The sequence below is a fragment of the Dama dama genome, chromosome 18 (assembly GCF_033118175.1).
Source record: "Dama dama isolate Ldn47 chromosome 18, ASM3311817v1, whole genome shotgun sequence".
Taxonomy (NCBI): Eukaryota; Metazoa; Chordata; class Mammalia; order Artiodactyla; family Cervidae; genus Dama; species Dama dama.
This window is the reverse complement of record NC_083698.1, coordinates 94707558-94726843: the sequence shown is the minus strand read 5'-3', so window position 1 is coordinate 94726843 and position 19286 is coordinate 94707558. Positions and strand designations below refer to the sequence as shown.

The 19286-nt window shown below is 46.1% G+C and overlaps 2 protein-coding genes across 2 annotated transcripts in view; one reads left to right on the top strand and one right to left on the bottom strand.

Annotated features, from left to right (window-relative positions):
- Positions 1–11999, top strand: part of SLC13A4 (solute carrier family 13 member 4) — a 39692-nt gene extending 27693 nt beyond the window's left edge. Inside the window, exons 9-16 of the mRNA XM_061166543.1 lie at positions 755–874; positions 2143–2244; positions 2575–2676; positions 3373–3470; positions 3674–3798; positions 7075–7236; positions 8509–8646; positions 10809–11999. Coding sequence (XP_061022526.1) covers positions 755–874; positions 2143–2244; positions 2575–2676; positions 3373–3470; positions 3674–3798; positions 7075–7236; positions 8509–8646; positions 10809–10946 — 985 coding nt within the window. The 3' untranslated portion in view covers positions 10947–11999. The remainder of the gene's footprint in view (positions 1–754; positions 875–2142; positions 2245–2574; positions 2677–3372; positions 3471–3673; positions 3799–7074; positions 7237–8508; positions 8647–10808) is intronic.
- A 3499-nt stretch (positions 12000–15498) lies between these two features.
- The window catches only part of NUP205 (nucleoporin 205), a 98469-nt gene continuing 94681 nt past the window's right edge, over positions 15499–19286 (bottom strand). The window contains exons 43-44 of the mRNA XM_061165875.1: positions 18740–18793; positions 15499–17365 (exon numbers count right to left, since the gene is read on the bottom strand). Coding sequence (XP_061021858.1) covers positions 17291–17365; positions 18740–18793 — 129 coding nt within the window. The 3' untranslated portion in view covers positions 15499–17290. The remainder of the gene's footprint in view (positions 17366–18739; positions 18794–19286) is intronic.

Here is a 19286-nt window from a genome sequence, read left to right as displayed (position 1 = left end):
GTTTGAGCAAGCTCTGGGAGGTGGTGAAGGACAAGGAAGCCCGGCGTGTTGCAGTCCATGGGGTCACAAAGAGTTACGACTGGGCAACTGAACAACAAAGCAGGGTCAAGAAAGGGCTCTGAAGATGAAAGACATTCCAGCGCTGATAGGAATGATCCAGATAAGAAATAATTAAAGACTAGGGAGAGGGGATGACTGACAGTGATGGCACTGAGGAAACAAGAGGGGATGGGATCTCGAGCAGGGAGAGAATGAAGGAAAATGGAAGAAAATGAGGAAGGAGATGGGAGGAAGAAGGATAGATCAAAGTTTAAGACCTAATTCCCCAGGATCTGAGCTCTTCACACCATAGTACCCTGCCCAAGCTCTGAGTTTCTGCCCTTCTGATTTAGTTTCTGGGCCAATTCAAATTCTTTTAGTCTATATCTTGGGTGGTAAATTTATCAGAATCTTTACATAAATTAAGAAGCAAACAGATCTGAGTGATTCTCCTGAGTGCAACGTGTATACACTTCCATGATATCAATTTTGGTTGCTTGGATGCCATTTTAGCACATTTCATAATTCTTGGCTGGGCTCAGGACAGCTGCAGATGTCAAGTGACTTCTTGATAATGTATTATCATACTTTTATCATTAGCTGTACTGTTAACTCTGCTTTATGTCTCCTAAGGACTATTTAGCTTATTACCCCCCAAAATACTACATGGAAATCCACCCTTTTCTAACCACTGTCCTGGTTCTTTCCCTTCCAGCCAGTATCCAGCTGCAGAAGTGGTCAACTTTGGCACCTGGTTCCTCTTCAGCTTCCCCATCTCCCTCATCATGCTGGTGGTCAGCTGGTTTTGGATGCACTGGCTGTTCCTGGGCTGCAAGTGAGTCCTAGGACCCTGAGAGCAAGGCTCTCCCATCCATCCAGGGCCATGGCTCAAGCCCTGGGGGTGAGACTCTACTGCGAGCTGCCAAGTAACCATCAAGGATGCCAGGGGAGAAGGCAGTGAAGCAGATGAGGACTCAGGCATCGTGTTTCTAGATACTCCAAACACACGTGGACTCTGCACTTCTCTATGAGCTCTACAGTGTAATGTTCTTAAGGTCAACTGACTGGTTAGAGGAAGGGCTGGATTCATAAAAAGTCTGAATTGGAGAGTAGTTAATGTAGTTTCATGGAGAGTAATTTGAACTAATTTCTAAGGAAATGACTCCAAGTAGAAGTTGCCTTAGGCTTAGTTTTATAGACGTGACTGATTTATACTTAATAGTTGTATGAAATATGCTCATATCACTCAAAATAACATTAGACATTCCTCTTGTAATAATATTTCTAATACTAATCTACTTAGCCAGTTTTCCATTACTGATGCTTACTCCAAATTTGATCAGTTTCAAACACATAAAGGAAAGATATACCTGATGTTTTGGTATTAGTCCAGGGAACCCAACTTTCCCATTGCTCAGGGAATGTTCTCTAAGCTGAGCTTTTTAAAAAAATAACTCGAGACAATCATCAAATCAATGACAACTGCATACTTCCATGCTCCCAGTATTGCTAATTGAAAACTAACACCCCGTTCACCCCAAACAACCCTGTCTCTAGACAGATACACACACACACACACACACTTCTATGTGTGCTTGCAAAAAAATAAATATATAAGCATCTACATACATATGCCACATCACAATGATTCTCACTTAGGTAAAGGGTGAGTGTGTAAGGACTTCCCTGGCAGTCCAGTGGCTAAGACACTGTGCTTCCAATGCAGGGGGCACAGGTTCAATTCTAGTTCGGAATCAAACAGGATCCCACAAGCCACACGGTGCAGCCTAATTAATTAGCTAAATTAAAAAACCAAGTGGGAGTGGGGGAAAGATGAGTGTGTAGAAACAACCCCACATAAATACCCTCACGCAAGTCCATGAGACATGACTTCACATTTATATACCAGAGATTCACCCAGGAAGCTGGGGAGAAGGCTGCTGAGAGGCTGTGTTAACTTGGCAGACGAAGACACATGATAGGCAGAGTGAGGGGAGAGAAGAACTGTCACAGCCAGTCAGTAGTTTAGTGTTTGCTTATAACTTGCTCTCCACTTGCTCTCAGAAGCAGCCTTCATTCCTCTGCTTATTCTTCCCTTCTCAGTTTTAAAGAGACCTGCTCTCTGAGTAAGAAGAAGAGGACCAAAAGGGAGGAGTTATCAGAGAAGAGGATCCAAGAGGAATATGAAAAGCTGGGAGCCATTACGTAAGAATCAGTCCTTCACCCTCTCTCTTTCCCCAAGAGAAAATCACAGCAGGTAAAGTGTGCACAGAAGCAGCCTTGTTCTCGGTGGCCTCCTGAGCTGGGGGAGTTTTCCTCAGGTACAAATAGAGGTGCTATTTAATGCCAAAGACAAGCTGGCCCAGGCCCTAGGGACCACGCTTCCCTGTTGCTGTATTCCAAGTGGTTGAGCAGAAGCTGCGTCTCAGGTCTCCAGTTCTGGACCCCTGATCGCAAGAGCATCCCGAAGCAAAGTGAGGAGGCCAGGTGAAACATCCCAGTTCCTGGAGGAGGTCTTCCTGTTTTCTCTTCTAGCTACCCGGAAATGGTGACTGGATTCTTCTTCATCCTGATGACTGTGCTGTGGTTTACTCGGGAGCCTGGCTTTGTTCCTGGTTGGGATTCCTTCTTTGAAAAGTAAATGATACCGTCTCTGTGAATGACCCCCTCACCCGAACTCTTCAGGCAGTACCTACCAGGGTCCCTTCCTAGACTCTTAGGGATAGTCAGGAACCCAGGAAGGACTCTGTCCTCTTAAAAATTCGTCTTTCTTAGAGAAGTTGCAGTGCAGACTCAAGAAGAAAACAGTCTTTGGAGTCTGCCTCCAGGGTTGGGGTCAGGAGTTGCCACTTACCATCCACATGACCTTGGTCTTGTTACTTAAGTGCTTGTTTCGAGAGTTTAAAGGGGAAAATGTAGAGTAAAACACCACCTGTAAAGGCTATGGTCACAGTGGCCGAGGGGTGTCCGCCTCCCCCCCCCCCCATATTCCCGAGGGCCAGGGCCACAGGCCACAAGCTCTCAGTGCCAGCTTGTGCCCCTTCCAGGAAAGAGAACGCCCCCTTTTCTCTTCTCCTCTGTCTAAAATAACTCCTGCTCACTCCTTCCAACAGGTCCATAAATTCACACTAAGACATCTACCCTAGCCAGGCCCTCCCTCCAGACATTAAATCCACCAGTGGATGGCATGGCAGCAGCTGGCCAGAAGGAAGGCTGAGGTCCCCACTAGACTAGGTGCCCTAGAAAGGCACCACGTGCAGACAGGCTGTCCTGGGCCCGGTGTGACCCCTGGGCCTCCTGACTCTCCTCCCCAGCTCTGCTTGTCTCTGGCAGGAAGGGCTATCGCACCGATGCCACGGTCTCTGTCTTCCTTGGCTTCCTCCTCTTCCTGATTCCAGCGAAGAAGCCTTGCTTCGGGAAAAAGAGAGATGGTGAGAGGAGTTCAAGGGAAGAGTCGGGGCTGGCTCCAGTCAAATAATGGTCTAAGTTCAGAATTTCTGGAAGGAGCCTTACCATAGCCCTTCTGACTCCTCCCGGCGTAGCAGAGTATCCTCTCGTTCATCAACGAGACCCCTGTCTCCACGAATCACACCAGGAGGGTTCATCTGGCTCCGCCTGTCTCCCTGTGATCTAGGGGAGGACCGGGGGCCCTCGCTGGGCATGGAGCCCATCATCACGTGGAAGGACTTCCAGAAGACCATGCCCTGGGAGATCGTAATTCTGGTGGGAGGAGGCTACGCTCTGGCTTCTGGCAGCAAGGTAACCCTTGAGTCGTCTTATTGGGCCAAGTGTTTTTTCATTATGTAAATTATGTAAAGCCACTGGCTTTACATAATGAGTCCTTATGGTTCTGGGAGGGAAGATCCAAAGGTGCTAAGAGGTGAATGTCCACCCAAGTCGCTGGGAAGGGAAGCCAGGAATGGACATCATGTCCTACCCAGAATGTCTAAATGGCACCACTGGGAGCTGAGTCCTGGCACACAGGCATTCACACCTCATGTATGGGCCCACACCACTGCAGGCAAGAGAAGTACTGGACTTTGTAGCCATCTCGTCTGGGGATCTGACAGTGGTGACAGGTATAAGGGCCCAGAGATGCCCCAGACTGATCCCTCAGTTAGTCTGTATGCCTATCCTGAGGCCCTGTGGAGAATGATGCTAAAGTGGGTATAGATGCCCCCTGATTTCCTGCGTGGGAGGATTTGGGATGAGATCTTTTAAAGGGGGCTGGTGGGAAAGAGTTGATTTTCCTAACCCTTTCCTAAAGTAACAACCATTAATAATCAGGTTAAGGTTCTCACTGTTTTCTTCCTTTGTCTTCTCTGTATGTTTAACACATTAACCCATTCTAAACGTGGCTCAGTTTTGACTGCCCATTGTCTGGGCCTCAATGCTATCTGCATCAGTAATCAGGTCCCAGGGTCCTCCACTTGGAAGGAACCATGGAGGACATGGGGTCCCCTAGCCCACCCAGGAGAGACTTCTTCCCTCCAGGACACCTCGGGTGATGAGGCCAGCCCTGCACAGCCAGCAGAGAAGTCACTCTTGACTTTCAGTTAAAGTCTTCTGGATGTCTTCCACTCTTTGGTCTGGTTTTCTTCTCAGGAACCCTCTCCTCAGTAATAATTATTAAAACAATACAGACACTTATGTTCCCCTAGATCATGTTTTCTTCTAACTAAAACTCCCCAGTTCCTTTAACCATTCTTCATAGGAGTAGTGACCCCTGACCACACTGATCTCTCTCCTTAGGACTCACTACACCTTGCCTTTGATCAAAGACAGTCCGGGGGTGGTCAGTCTACTGCAGACTAGAGCAGTTATTAATAATAACTCAAGCCCCGTCCTGTATTTTACAGAAGCTTTTACAAGGCTTTGTTGGCACTCATGTCAATGTTTACACTGAAACCACAGTCAACTAATAGCCTTCATTCTTTTCGTTGTTAGCCATTATTAAGCTTCAAATCCTTCAATCAGTTCTGTATATATGCTTTCAATATTTGATTCCAAGTCCATAGTATCATATTTATCCTTGTTGAATTTCAGTGGTTAGTTTTGGCCACTGAGCCCAGCCTGGCAAGATTTTTTTTTTTAACCAAAATTGTACGTGTACAGTTGGTATGGCTATAAAACCTACTCACTCTACTACTTTAATAATATAATTTAGGTACAGTATGTGTGATTCCTCCTGAATCGAAAATAATTTCAGAGTCTTAACATTAGTGAGGAAAATTCAATAAAAATGTTTTCATACCAAGGGTTTAAAAAATTAAAGTTTCCTTTATTGTGTTTTCCCCCCTAACTTTACAGTCTAATTTATCAGTTTATTTTAAATTATAGTATAAGCTAGTTCTTCTGAAGAAAAAATTTCCATTATTTCACTTTACTTACAAGTACTGTTGGATAACATGATAAATAATACTCCATTTCTTTATAAAACACACTGCTTCCACTCAGCTAACTTCTCTGCCTCCTCTGTCTTTTCTCATGAGCAGAGTTTTATGTGTCACAAGCAATAGCAATTACAGAGGTTCGAGGCACTGCACCCACCATTAACTGAGGTGGTCCTCACATATTGCATTTATAGCTGTCAGTCAGTGGAGAGAAAAAAGAAGGAAGTGTCTCAAGGTAAAAATGGCTACATGAGAGAATTCTGCGGCCCTTGGGTTATCAGTTGTCTATGAGCGTGCCATGAAGTGGCCTGGGTGCTATGGAGATGAAATGAGCTTTTGATGAACTTGGAGAAGAGGAGAAAGGGTGGCCTGCAGACAACATAGTGAGGCCGTCCTTAATAGCAGAACATGAGTAGGGCCCGCAGTTTGAGGAATCATAAAATGTCTCTGTTTCTTGCCCTAGTCCTCATTACTTTATTGCATTTGCAGTCTGGAGGGTGAACAGGAAAAGTCAGAGCATGTCAACTAGAGAAGGGAGAGGAGGGAGGGTGGGAGAGCTGGAAAGTGCATACGGCAACCTGGGGTTTTTTAAGAACATAAACTCAATTGTGCCCTTCATTTTTAGGGGATGGGGAGAGCCCTCATCACTGGCAGATGAACATCTTCCAACCAAGTGAATTACTCCAAGTGGAAATATTGGTTTATTTGAGTTGATGTGTATAGGTGTTGCTAATGGAAAAGGTTCAAGACTTTATTTCATATTGACAAGAAGTACGGGCAGATGGTAGATCCTGATGTCAGCCGTAATGAGACCTGAACCTAACACAGGCTGAGGCTGAATGACCATTTCCAGGCTAGTGAGGTGGCCCCTTCGCCACGACATGGAGACAGACCTATAATTTCTCTCTCCCTCATTACTCACGTAAAATTTCTAATGTCCAGCCCTGCCTACTCAGGCCCCAAAGACCAGAAGAAAGTTACTATCCAAACATGGTGATAATTTGTTCCTTTTCATGGGTGATAATAGAGATAGATTTCAAAAGCAGGAATAAGGATTACACTTGGCAACCTGTGCAAAGGGCATTGTTGATTGAACGGACAGCATGACACTGTCAGAGGCTGGAGAAAGAGTAACAGGTTTGAAGCTGAGCGGCCCACCACCCGCAAAGGCCTCCAATCCCTGCTGAGTTGTCACAGCGCCGAGGAGGATCACAGCAAGTGGAGGCTCTCCGTGCCCTGTGACAACAACTGACCAGGCGGCTCTAAGACTAAATGTGCAACCAATAAAAAAAAAAAAAGAATTTGCTGAGACCCTTGTGGTCCAGTGGCTAAGACTCCACACTCCCAGTGCAGGGGGCTCAGGTTTGATCCTTGGTTAGGGAACTAGATCCCGCATGCTGTAACTAAGACCCAGCACAGCCAAATAAATAAATATTAAAAAATAATAATAATTTGCTGAGCTATGAAGTGACTTAATCATAAAAACAAAACAAAACAGGAATGCCTGTGGATCCAGCCTGCCTAAAAATAGGGAGGCAAATTAGATGGCTCCTGGTGGTCCCTTCCAGCCCCCACCATCCCCGACCTTCTGGAGGCTGAGAGTGCCGCTCTCTCCTCACTGCATCGCCTTGTCTCCCTGCAGACCTCTGGCCTCTCCTCGTGGATCGGGCAGCAGATGCTGTCTCTGAGCAGCCTTCCACCATGGGCTGTCACCCTGCTGGCATGCATCCTGGTGTCCATTGTCACAGAGTTTGTGAGCAACCCAGCCACCATCACCATCTTCCTGCCCATCGTGTGCAGTCTGGTGAGTAGAACAGGGCTCCCAGACATCCAGTAACTGATAAGTAGGTAGATAATAAAAGCAAGAGCTCTAGAAACCCCTTCCCAAAAGTCTAGGCTTAGTTTAGGGGCAGTTCTGAATGGAAACAAGAATGGACAAGATAACCGTAAAGCCCTAGGATTCTAAAACCCCACGAGTGCCGTCAATCTTTCTCTCCTGTGAAAGTGAAGTGAAAGTCGCTCAGTCGTGTCCGACTCTTTGCGACCCCATGGACTATACAGTCCATGGAATTCTCCAGGCCAGAATACTGGAGTGAGTAGCCTTTCCCTTCTCCAGGGATGAGACGTAACAGGAGGGCGGGAGAAATAGCTACAGAAAATGGAGACAAAAAGTGCTCCCAGAAGTACTCTCAGCTGCAGAGACCAAAACCACAGCTCTGTCATCACCGCCTCCACCCAGCTTCTCTGTCCAGGAGATTCTGAGAATTATGAGCAATGTCAGGCTCATTCCTGGGTCTCAGAACAATTTGTGATTAATGGAGTAGGTGTTTGCGCAGTGGGATGGTGGGGGTGGAGCCACTGGCAGATCTCAGCCTGGCTAAGCAGCCCAAGAGGTGATCCATCAAACACAACGCTGCCTCCATCCCATCCTGTGAGGTGGAACCTGTAAGATGAAGGCTCTTCCTCACTGCCAACAAGATAATATCCTCCTACTTTATCAGCCCCAAACTTCTCCCAGTCAGCCACTCTCTGCTCACTGCTCAGACGTCTCCCTCCAACTTCTCCCTCTCATCAGCCCGCCTGCGTGAATGCAGGAATGCACTTAAAACTTGGTACCATTGAGGGTAAGACCACAGGTTCAAGTCCCACATAAGGCAGTTATCTTACCTAGGAAAAACAAAAACAAAAACCTTAGTTCTGCACCCCAAGAGCGAGAGATGTCTACCTCAGTCAATGCAACTTATTCATGAGATTTGTGTTGGAAGAATTTCTCAGCTGAAGCATCAAATTTTAAAACTACTCCCTTAGACCAGCACCAAGAAACAAAACATCCCTTCTAGTAGGAAGGCAACTTGGAGTCCATGTTTCCATGGGGAGTGAGTGAGCAGCAGGGGCCCATCCAAGGAGCCTGGGACTACGTGCTTTTGAGGGCATGGTTTAACTGTCCCTCACACGTGGTATCCAGTCAAGGGCAGCTGGCAGCCAGCCATCATTTAGGCACACTCGTGATGGTAAGCACGGCAAATGCAAGTCTAACCTCCATGCTAATGATTCTGTGAATTCTCTCTTTTCCTAGTCTGAGACGCTGCAAATAAATCCACTCTACACCCTGATCCCAGTCACCATGTGCATCTCCTTTGCAGTGATGCTGCCAGTGGGCAATCCCCCCAACGCCATCGTCTTCAGCTATGGGCACTGCCAGATTAAAGATATGGTGAGTCGTGGGTGGCCTCTTCCCACCAGGCCAACCTGCCATGAAGACAGGGATGACTAGCCTTCTACAGTTTATTATTTTACAAGCAGTACCCCTGATCTGTCATAGCTCAGCCCCAGGGTGGCAGAAAGAATGGTCCTGGTAAAAGGTTTTTCTTTGGTCCATAAGCACCAAGAATAGCAATCATGTGCTCTCCCCAGTCCTAATCTGGGAAAAGAGTGGGAACGTAGACAGAAAAGGCTGGGACCGACCTGGGGTGTGACGCACTCTGGAAGCTGAGAGTCTTGTTCTAGTCTTTGCTCAGTTCCTGCACTGAACCATGGGGATGTTGGCCCAGAGTTGCTGGCTTATTCATAGGTTAAGTGTGAGACACTGTGTGAACTGAGGGTGAAAGATACTTAGTCAGAACAAGATCCTTCTCTCTGTCCAACCCTCTCCCCAACCAAGAAACCCCCGAAGCAACAACTGTAAAATGAAGCACCCACAGCTCATTTCTTAGTTTTCAGCGAGGCTCACGAAACACGGCTTGGAGGGGACACTTTGTGGCTGGTTTTAGTGTGGGGCCACCCTCCACCCCTCAGCCTATGCTCACGGCTATGCTTCTCGACTCCCAGGGCTGACAAGGTTGGGGAGGGAGGAAACCCTCATACAGGTACCTGGGCCTGGCTGACTGAAATGGTCCATCCTCCCTTGCTGGGGGCTAGTTTTTCACTCCAATCCAAACTAGATCTCGGCAGCCTGTAAATATCAAACAGAGAAAAGGAAGAAAGAGCTTCAGGCTGGGAGCAGATACTCAGATCCTCTCTGCTCTCATACTGCCCATCTGAGTCATCAGAGTTACCTCGGGAACGGGGTCACAGCCGCCCCTCTGTCCCCGCCCCCCAGATCTTACTGCACAGCCCCATGCGCTCCTGCCGAGCTCCACGACGATGCTCCTGTCCCCTCGGCCTCCCCCTGCACCCCCGATCCTGCTCCCTCTGCCGTGTGCTCCTGCCACTCACCCCCAGCCTTCACCCTGGAATCAAGGGACGAGAGTCAGTCATTTTCAAAGGCACCAAATGACGAGCAGTGAGCCGGTCCTGGGTTCTAGCCCCAGCCTGGGCACTGACTCAAGACTTCACTTCCGTCATCTGCTAAGTGAGCAGGTTCAGCCCAGATGCTCTGTGTGACCTCCCAGCTCTAAATGACCTTCACTTAGCTCCTTTAGAACCTGCCTCCTCTCACCTGCTGGGAAACGTGGGCAGTTCTCCATGCTGAAAGGCTCGGGGGGTCGGGATGATTCATAAGGACAGCGCTTGGGCCAGAAGGCAGAAGGGCGACTCACTGAGTCATCAACCACTTCCTCACATTCACTTTTCCCTCGCAGCCTGCCCGGCTCAGTCCCGGTCAGTGGACTTGTGGGGACACCCTGCGCACTCGGGTCGTCACCCGCTAGGATGCCAGCCCTCCCTAGTGTACACTTTCCCAGATGGCCCTGGCTCTGGCATCCTTCCTCCCCCACGTCCCCCTTCCGCCTGGGTGTGTCGGCGCCATGACAGAAACAAAGCCGTCAGAGCCGCAGAGGTGGCATTCCCTCAGGAGAAAGCAGCAAAGGCCCCGTGCCACCAGCCAGGGCGCCGACCGTCGCCTTTCTGCAGAAGGGCTGAGTGGAGGCGGCTGACCTTTGCCCAGGTGAACCCAAGGACACTACTTCCTTGAGCTGTCCCTTGTGGGGAAAACGCAGCAGTCACAGAATACAGGCTCTCCTAGGAGGCCCTCACGTGTGAAGGCTGAGAGGCTTCTGCTCTCGTGAGCTCTGTTTGATCTCAGTGAACACATTTCCCAGTCATGCAGCTGTCTTAGTGCAACTTAACGTGCCGAGAGCTGGCGTCCCAAGCACGTACCTCCCAGGCCTCCGTGCAGTAGTGTGAGTGCTACAAAAGGAGAGACGATGCCAACGGCCATCTCCCAGCCCCAAGTCCTTCCTGTCCACCTGTCCTCTACAGGCCTGTGCCCGCCAAGAGGCACCACCAGAGAACCAGGGGGCAGTGAGGGGAGCAAGTCAGGGCCGTGCAGGGGGGCTGGGGTCAGGTCAGGACAGGCTCAGGCGGGGGGCACCGGGGCACTTGTGCTGTCTGCTCACAGTGACCGCGGGCTGTGCGCCCTGCTGTTGTGTCCTGCAGGTGAAAGCTGGCCTGGGGGTCAATGTCATTGGCCTGGTGACAGTGATGGTGGCCATCAATACCTGGGGAATAAGCCTCTTCAACCTCAACACGTTTCCCGCCTGGGCCAAGGTCAGTAATATCACTGATCAGGCCTGACCCCAGGAGCGACCAGCGCCCAGCAGGCTGAGAGGACCACCAGCAGCACAGGACCCCCTCAGAAGATTCCTCCATCTTCCACCTCCAGTGACGTGCGGAGAGCCTCCAAGCACAATGCACAGGCCCGGATGTGTCTTCCGCTCTGCCCTCCCTCCTCAGCGCGAGGAAACCTAAAACCCCTCTCCCTCCCTTGTAGCTTGTCTCTCCAACCAGCTCTTTCTGAATGAAAGCCGGCAAGAGACAAAAGTCTGTCCTCGTTGCCCCTCAGAGGCCAAGCCTCACAAACTGACCAGTCTCACTGGGTTTGATGTTATTCTTAAGTTCTCAGTCCCGTTTAGGAATAGAAGGAGAAAACCCAAATCATCCTTCCAAGTGCAGAGAGTGAAACCAGTGTCATCTCCTCTTTGGGGGAAAAGTCTCACCCAGAACCTGAGACCTGACATCGGCTTCTTTCTCCCAGGTGTTTCTCGCCCAAGTTCTCTCCACAAAAGGGTAGTTCTTAGTGAGGCCTCTTTGTGGCAATCAGTACTCTTTTATCACTCCTCTTTTTAGTGCCTCTCTTAAATGGCTTCTCTATACCCTGGCACCAAATCCCTGCAAAGAAATAGTGTCCCCTTCAGAAAGAAGCTGGTGCTGTTCTGTCAAAGGAAAAGGCAGCAGAGAAAGAAGACACGTTGGGATCAGTCTCTCTCTCTCCACTCAGCACTAACCATCAATACCACCGTGCTGGTTAAGCGTTGGGAGGAAGGAAAAACCTTCACAGTTCATACCTATCTCACTAAGGAGGTGGAAACTGTGATTAAGACCACAGCACTATTGATGATATGTTGATGGGCTTTCTCCAGGAGGTAATGAGTAGCTCGTCCCTAAGAAGACAGGCACAGAAAAGTCCAAACACATCTGTCACTTTCTAAAAGCTGCTGAGCCCCTGGAGGGGAGGGGAGATGTCTCATGTCTCTTAAAGTCTCCAGCAACTTATATGATACAGTAAACTGTGTGCGTGTCTGCTCAATAAATGTCTTCCTTGAAATGACTCTACAAGTCCAGGCCTCCTCCTTCTTCCTGAACTGCACCCCTATCCCCATGATAGGACTGGATGTTGCTCCCAATCCCTTCAGCATGACACATTTCAGATTTCTACCATCAACTACTTGCTAAATACATCTTATGGGAAAAAGGAGGAAACCATAGTTACAGCTCTGCTTGAATTGATTTTAAGTTACTAATGATAGCAAGTACAGTTTTCCAACAATGATTTACCAGTAAAGTCACTCTCTTAGTTTATCATGTATCTGTCCGTTACAAAGTTTCTTTTGTGCCAGTCAAAAACCTGCACCAGGTTTAACCAGGAATATTACTGCTGCTTCCAGTTAGCGCAGGCCAAATTACCTGGCCACTTACAAAAGTGAATGAGGCCAAATGAAATACCAATGTTAGGTACACTATGGCAGGTCTGAGGAACCAGCATCGCTACCAGTCATGTTGCTTTGAAATATTTCTGAGTCAGGATGTCACTCCTATTGTCAGGGTAGCCAAATGGTCGAGTGTCTGACCTGTTTCAGAATTTAAGACACCAAACCTTTAAGTCAGACAACAAGGCAATGCACAGATCATCAATAAGATGCTGGGAGTATAAACAAGCAAAAGGAGAAAGAAAAGGTGACAGATAATGAAGTTGACTTCAGGCTTTCCTGGTGGTCCAGTAGTTAAGAATCCGCCTGCCAATTCAGAGGACATGGATTCAATCCCTGGTCTGGGAAGACTCCCCATCCTACAGGGCAACTAGGCCCACAAGTCCTAGGCCCGTGCTCCATAACAAGAGAAGCCACTGCAATGAGAAGCTCTCACACAGCAACTAGAGAGACAGCCCGCATGCAGCAACAAAGACCCAGTGCAGCCAAAAAAAAAAGAATTCAGTTGACTTAGAATGATTGGCCCCTGTTCAGCTATTTGAGACCCTGACTTGCTCTGAAACAGAAAGCAGAGCAGCTCCGTGAAGCTGCTGCCACGTCCACCAGGCAGCTAACACTCTGGAGCAGTCAGTTCAGAAAGGGTGTTTATTTCGGTCTGGTCGGTAGACCGAACAGCACTGTTCCGTCCCCAGACCGGAGATTCAGTCCAAAGAAGCCTGCTCATTCCAGATATGACTAACGAGTGTCCGCTGTGACTAACAACTCCTTGTCTTCTAAAGTCACTCTCCTGCTGGACACGACCTAACAGCTCTACTTGGTAGTGCTGTCTTTTGCAAAGACATTAAATTTGATCCTTCTCATATCACAGCTCTACATGGGTTGGGAAAGCTGTAAATGATCGTCTTATACCAGCTCATTTTATAGATGATGAAACTGAGAAACAAAAACACCAAGTAGAGTTGCATCTTATTCTCGATTATACATCAAAGTTTGCTTCATGTTGTCTCAGAAATTCCTTTAAGTCACCCATGAAGTACACAGTATACAATCTTTTATGTTAGAATTCACATGAAACAAAGACTCGTGTGCCATTTTAGTAAGTAAAAAATAGCTAGTTTTTCCCCCATTGTCAGAGTCGATCTCTTATTTAGCTGAACCCAAATAAAGTAGGTGGCTTCACATTTAGACGCCTGTTTGAAAAGTGCATCTCAACACTAGGATCTCTCAGGCGAGCGAGGTAACTGAACCACTGTGAGACAGGGAGCTGAGCGCGCCCAGGGGCTCAGGCAGCTGTCCCGGGGCCGCCCTCCCTGAACAAATGCTGAGCACACCGCCCGCTCTATTTACAGGGTGCCTTCTGTGTGGCCCCGTCTGGCACAGCTGCACGTGTAAGAGCTGCATTTTTCACACGCGGGCGCAGGGCTCCGGTTTTGCAATGTCCCACCACACCCCAGGCACTTCCCACAAAACTTCACTGCTGGCTTCTCTCCCGTGCCATCTTCAAGGTCTTCAGTGCTTGACTGCGTGGCATCCAGATTTAGGAGAGGTATAAATAGAACATGTGAAAATCCAAGTTTCACAGACTCCCTATTAAGACCAGGCAACATCTCAGAGTACTTCCCCTTCACTGTCCTGCTCCTTTCCACGAGGCAAGGTGTTAACAGACAGTGGGGGAAAAAAGAACTCACTCATTTGAGTAAGGTTGGGAAATGCTACGTGCAAAGTTCAGGCCGGCGAGCTGAAGAAAAGTCTCCTTTGCTTCAGTACAGTATATAGCGTTCCTTCAGGAGGAGTAACAGAGGAAGAATTTAAAATGTGGGAGAGTTTAGCAGAAAAGCAAACACCAGCACAGTATCTAGGGAGTGAACCACTCAGTGGAAATTAAAACATTATGCATGCTGCACATGCTCCTTGAACCCGTTAAGTACAGACAACTAGAAAACCCACACATCCTAACTTTTCTCTAGAGTCACAAAAATACATTGAGTAAATGAGTTAGAAAGAAGAATATAAAACTGTCCCTTTAAACCAAAAACTGCTTAATTATTACTTAATTAACAGTAAATCAGAAGAGAGGTCTAAAGACATCAGCTGGTAACTTCAATTCATAAAAGACAGTGCCAACTAAGGTTCTTTTGTTTTTTCTCTTTCTTTGTGTATTTTGTTTGGGAGGTTAGTTTAAGGATAAGGTTTCTAGTTCAATGTATCTTTTAGGTTCCCAACATCAACCCTTAAGTCTTACTTTTCACACATGAGTAACTTTAGTAGTATTTTATGTAACCCTCCTTTTAAGGTTGGGAGTAGCAGAAAGTCTCCTTCAATCACAACAGTGATTTTCAAACTTTTTGAAAAGAAAACAAGGCAGGTCTCTCAGTGGTTCTTCCCATCCCTCCACTGCTTTGTGAGGCAAGAGTCTCGACAAAACACCCAGGGAATGTACCAGTCACTGCCCTCATTACCATCACCACTTCCCCTAAAATCCATGGTGGTTCTGGGCTCCTCCAACACTGTATCTCAGTAAAGGCAACCCTGCCTGAGAACTCAAAGCTCCTTTTCACTCCTGCAAGGACCTAAAACTAGGAGAGGGGCTCTGAAGGGTGACCAGGAAGTCGGCCTGTGTTCACTGGGGAGCAGTTTACATGGTGAAGGTCATTTCCTGGATGGCTCCCACTGGAAGAAATGATCCTCCTCATCGAGGTTAAGTGTCACTTCTGTGGAAGCTCTAAGTCCAAATGAGTTTCAATTACAACATATAATTATAGAGACCTAATATTACAACACCTAAGTGACCCTCACCCCCAAAGAAGCCAGTCTGGGAGAATACATCCACAAACAACAATGCTCCGTAGGTGATAAAAAAGAATCTGTCTTTGAAAACGGTTTTCTAAGTTTGTGGCATTTTGAATATTCTCAAGGATGGTAAACCTCTCTCCTTCAAGGTTGCAGTTCATTCTGTTAACAATTCAGTCATTCAAGAGCAAACCTTGTAAGCCAGGTGGTATGATCAATGTGGATACTATAGATTTTCATCAACAAAGTGAGTGACCAAAGAATAATAACAAATTTTGCACAGTTCATAGACTTTTGCTCCAAAAGTGAGTACAGGGGGAAAAAAAAGTATTCAGACCAAAAGCAACACGTTTGGACTAGTATCTACTATTTATTGGATAATTTGCAAAGCACTGTGCTACACATCACACACATTATTTCAGCTGTTTCTCATGGAAGCCCTCTGAGGTAGGTACAGAGAATACAACAGTTTCAGAAAAATAAGCTGCTTGCCCCTGATCACACTTCAAGGGAGACGCCAGTCCATAGTATGATCTAATCTGTCTCACACACCAGTACAGCTCAACAGGGACAAAACTCATCTCCATGTATGAAAGATCCATGTTTTTCAAGAGAAGCAGAATCACTTCATTTTATCATCACAGTATCAGTGGCATCACTGTCGGAAAAAAAGGTCTCTAAGCCATTCTTTCAGGTTACTGATTCTGCTAAAATGTCTTCAGAAATGGCATTATCAGCAAAGCTGCCCAACAAGCTCTCTAAAACAAAACGCCCAATGAGATGCAACTTTATTTATATTTAGTGCAAATTACCTTTCTAGGACTTCAGGATGGAGCTATCCCTCTGCATTGACAAGCATAATAACATCAAGTTTTACGTTACCACTGTAGTAGCAAGACAGGAAAAAAACCTAAGCGTTCCTCAGGAGCAGATTAAATGCATTTTATAGTATATTCATTCAGTACAACCTTATGCAGCCAAAAAATGGAAACAGTTCTTTGTTCCTTCCATACTGCTATGTAATGATCCTCACCGGGGAAGACTCTGTATACAGTTTGTTGTTATTTGTATAAAAACCCCCACGCATGTGTGTATATTTAGGCACAAAATCTTTCTCAAAAGGATACAGGAAACTAGCAACAACGTCTGACTGCAGTGAGAGGAACTAGGAGCTGGAGGGTAATACAGATCACTTTTGTGCTGACCCAGAGGAAAGTTGTGCATTTAAACTTTCTTTTACATCTAAAAAATTTTATGGACTGAGTATGCATTTGAAAAATTCCAAGAGTGATTTCTGATTGCAGGAAAAACACGCAGTCTTATGAGAATCACTCTGAAGTTATAATGTGCACACTTTTAATGCAAAAATGCAGAAAATGTCCTTTATAAACAACTTCTCATAGATCTACCATGTAATGTCAAAGGTACCTGTAATCCCATTAACTATGATTCTCATGACTGAAAAGAGCCAGATCAAATACATCTAGAAAAAACAGGCACACTAGCTTATGAATTCTACTGGAGACAAAGACCATTATTTTAAATACTTTTAAATTCCCCAATTCCTGATAGGGTTCTCAGAACACAGTTTCTTGGTTAATGAATAGTAAATTGATTTATTGGTGAAATTAGCAACTATGGCACTTCCTGATGATATAAAATCAGTAGATAATTCACAGAAATTAGCTTCCAGATTTTCATTTTAATTACTACTGTGAAACAACATAATTTAGTACCAAACGTTTAAAAACCCATTATAATTACCAGACTCTGAAACACGCATTATTTGGATCTCATCAACTACACAAAACTCATCCATTTTTCTTTTGGAAAAGGTAGTAGAAATCTCAAAGAATAAGGGAGATACTACTAACTAAAGGTATGATAACTAATCGAGCACCATGATTCCATTCTCAGGACCTCCCAAGAGGCTGGAAGGAGGAAGGGAAGAAGTGAGGATGTTGGAGAAATAAGGGTCGTTCTTAACTTCTGGTCCCTTTTGTGCTGTAAGGCAATGCAAGGTCTAGCGAAAATGAAAACTGCTGAGGCTGGAGATTAAAACAAAAGCTTTTGGTTCAGACGGTAAAGGAGGCCCTGGAGAACAGTAGACAGTTTATCCAGAAGGCAGTGCTGGAGTTGGCTTCAGCAACTAGGGGGTTTCTTCTTAGCGTCCACGTCTTTTTTAATTTCTTCAAGTTTTTTAGCCAGGTTTGGTATCTTTAAAGAGAAAAGAGAATATCATCATTTTATGTCTACCTAGTCAGTATTTTTTCATTTCTCTTCCTCTAAAGAGAAATGGCTTAACTTTCCTCTAAAAGAAACCTAATAAACAGCGGTGTTCCTTAGCCTCATAACTGCCTAAGAAAGATCCCAAAAGTGCTAAGTTAAAACAGGCTCCCTCCCCCAAAAGTCAGACCCTGAGTTCTACTTTTATATACCCACTGAACTCCCTCAATCCAGTGCCAGGCAAAGTTGTTCAGTTCAGTTCAGTCGCTCAGTAGTGTCTGACTCTTTGCAACCCCATGGACTGCAGCACACCAGGCCTCCCTGTCCATCACCAACTCCCAGAGTTTACTCAAACTCATGTCCATTCAGTCAGTGATGCCATCCAACCATCTCATCCTCTGTCATCCCCTTCTCCTCCCGCCTTCAATCTTTCCCAGCATCACAGTCTTTTCAAATGAGTCAGCTCTTCGCATCAGGTGGCCAAAGTATTGGAGTTTCAGCTTCAACATCAGTCCTTCCAATGAACACTTAGGACTGATCTCCTTTAGGATGGACTGGTTGGATCTCCTTGCAGTCCAAGGGACTCTCAAGAGTCTTCTCTAACACCACAGTTCAAAAGCATCAATTCTTTGGTACTCAGCTTTCTTTATAGTCCAAATTTTCTTTATATTCCAAGCAAAGTTGTACATGTAAACAATAAACGTGACATATATTAACAAGCACCTACCTAGAAAACCACAAGACTCAAGTTTAAGGATGACAAAGGTAATTCCCTTTGTTACACTAAAAACTTCACTACAAATCAAAAGTTAAAATCATGTCTTCTTTCCTTGTCTCCTTAAAACAAACATTACATTTCAGGATTCCTATTCATGGGCAGTTGTGTCACCCGATTTTCAACTTACACATCTGTAAAGTGAAGCTAATACAACTCGCTACTTCATGGAATTCTGTCCTTACATGTGTAGCACTAAATGGATCCACCTCCAAACTACTCAGTCATCTCTACAACCAGGTAGCAGGGGCTGGAGAGACTGTCCAGTGCAAGTCTCACTTTACGTGATTTTCCATAGAACTGTAAGACTCCAACAATGTTACTCTGCGCTAACACACACAGCTCACGGTCACCATGAGACCACCTAAACTGATAGGATTTTGTTCTCTTAGGGTGAAACGTACGTCAGGTGCTTCTGTGAGTTCTATTATTTTTTCAGACAATGGAAATCTTTCTGCAAAATTCAGGACTTTCCTCTCAGACCTATGGACCACCTTGTTTATGCTGGAAGGCATACTTTACTTCAACAAACACAAGTCACTACACACTAGGTACGTGGAATCAAGGAAGACATGAATATGGTCACTTACGTCATAGTTTTGAGCCAGATACATTCCCACCACGTTGCCGAGAGTAAATCCAAGCTGTAAGAATAGAACAGGAAGAGTCACACTGGAGACCGAGTTCTGTGCCGCCTGATACCAACCAGACCACAGGGGGAGCATCTAAGGAACTCTGGACAGTTAGAAGTCCTCAGTGCCCAGTCCAGGGGAGTGCATGGCATGAAATCCACATCTTTCGTCTATAAAGTAGGCATGGAAATATCCTCCCACAAGGTTAAATAAATAGTATATGGTAGAACTAAACACATTGACCTTACAAATACTTGGCTGTAAGTTCTAGAACCTCAAACCAAAATCTGATTTTTGTTGAGAGCCACAGTTTGGTATTTTGTGTGTGTGTGTGGGGGGGGGGGGGGGGGGGCGGGTATGAGATTTGTTATTTCTTGCTACATCAAGTAAAAAGTATTCAATTTTAAAAAGTATCCAGCTGAATCATAGAATTTTAGAAAATGAAGGGATGTTCACAGTTCAATCCCTTCACATTTGAAGAAGCACCTGTTCTAAGACATGAAGT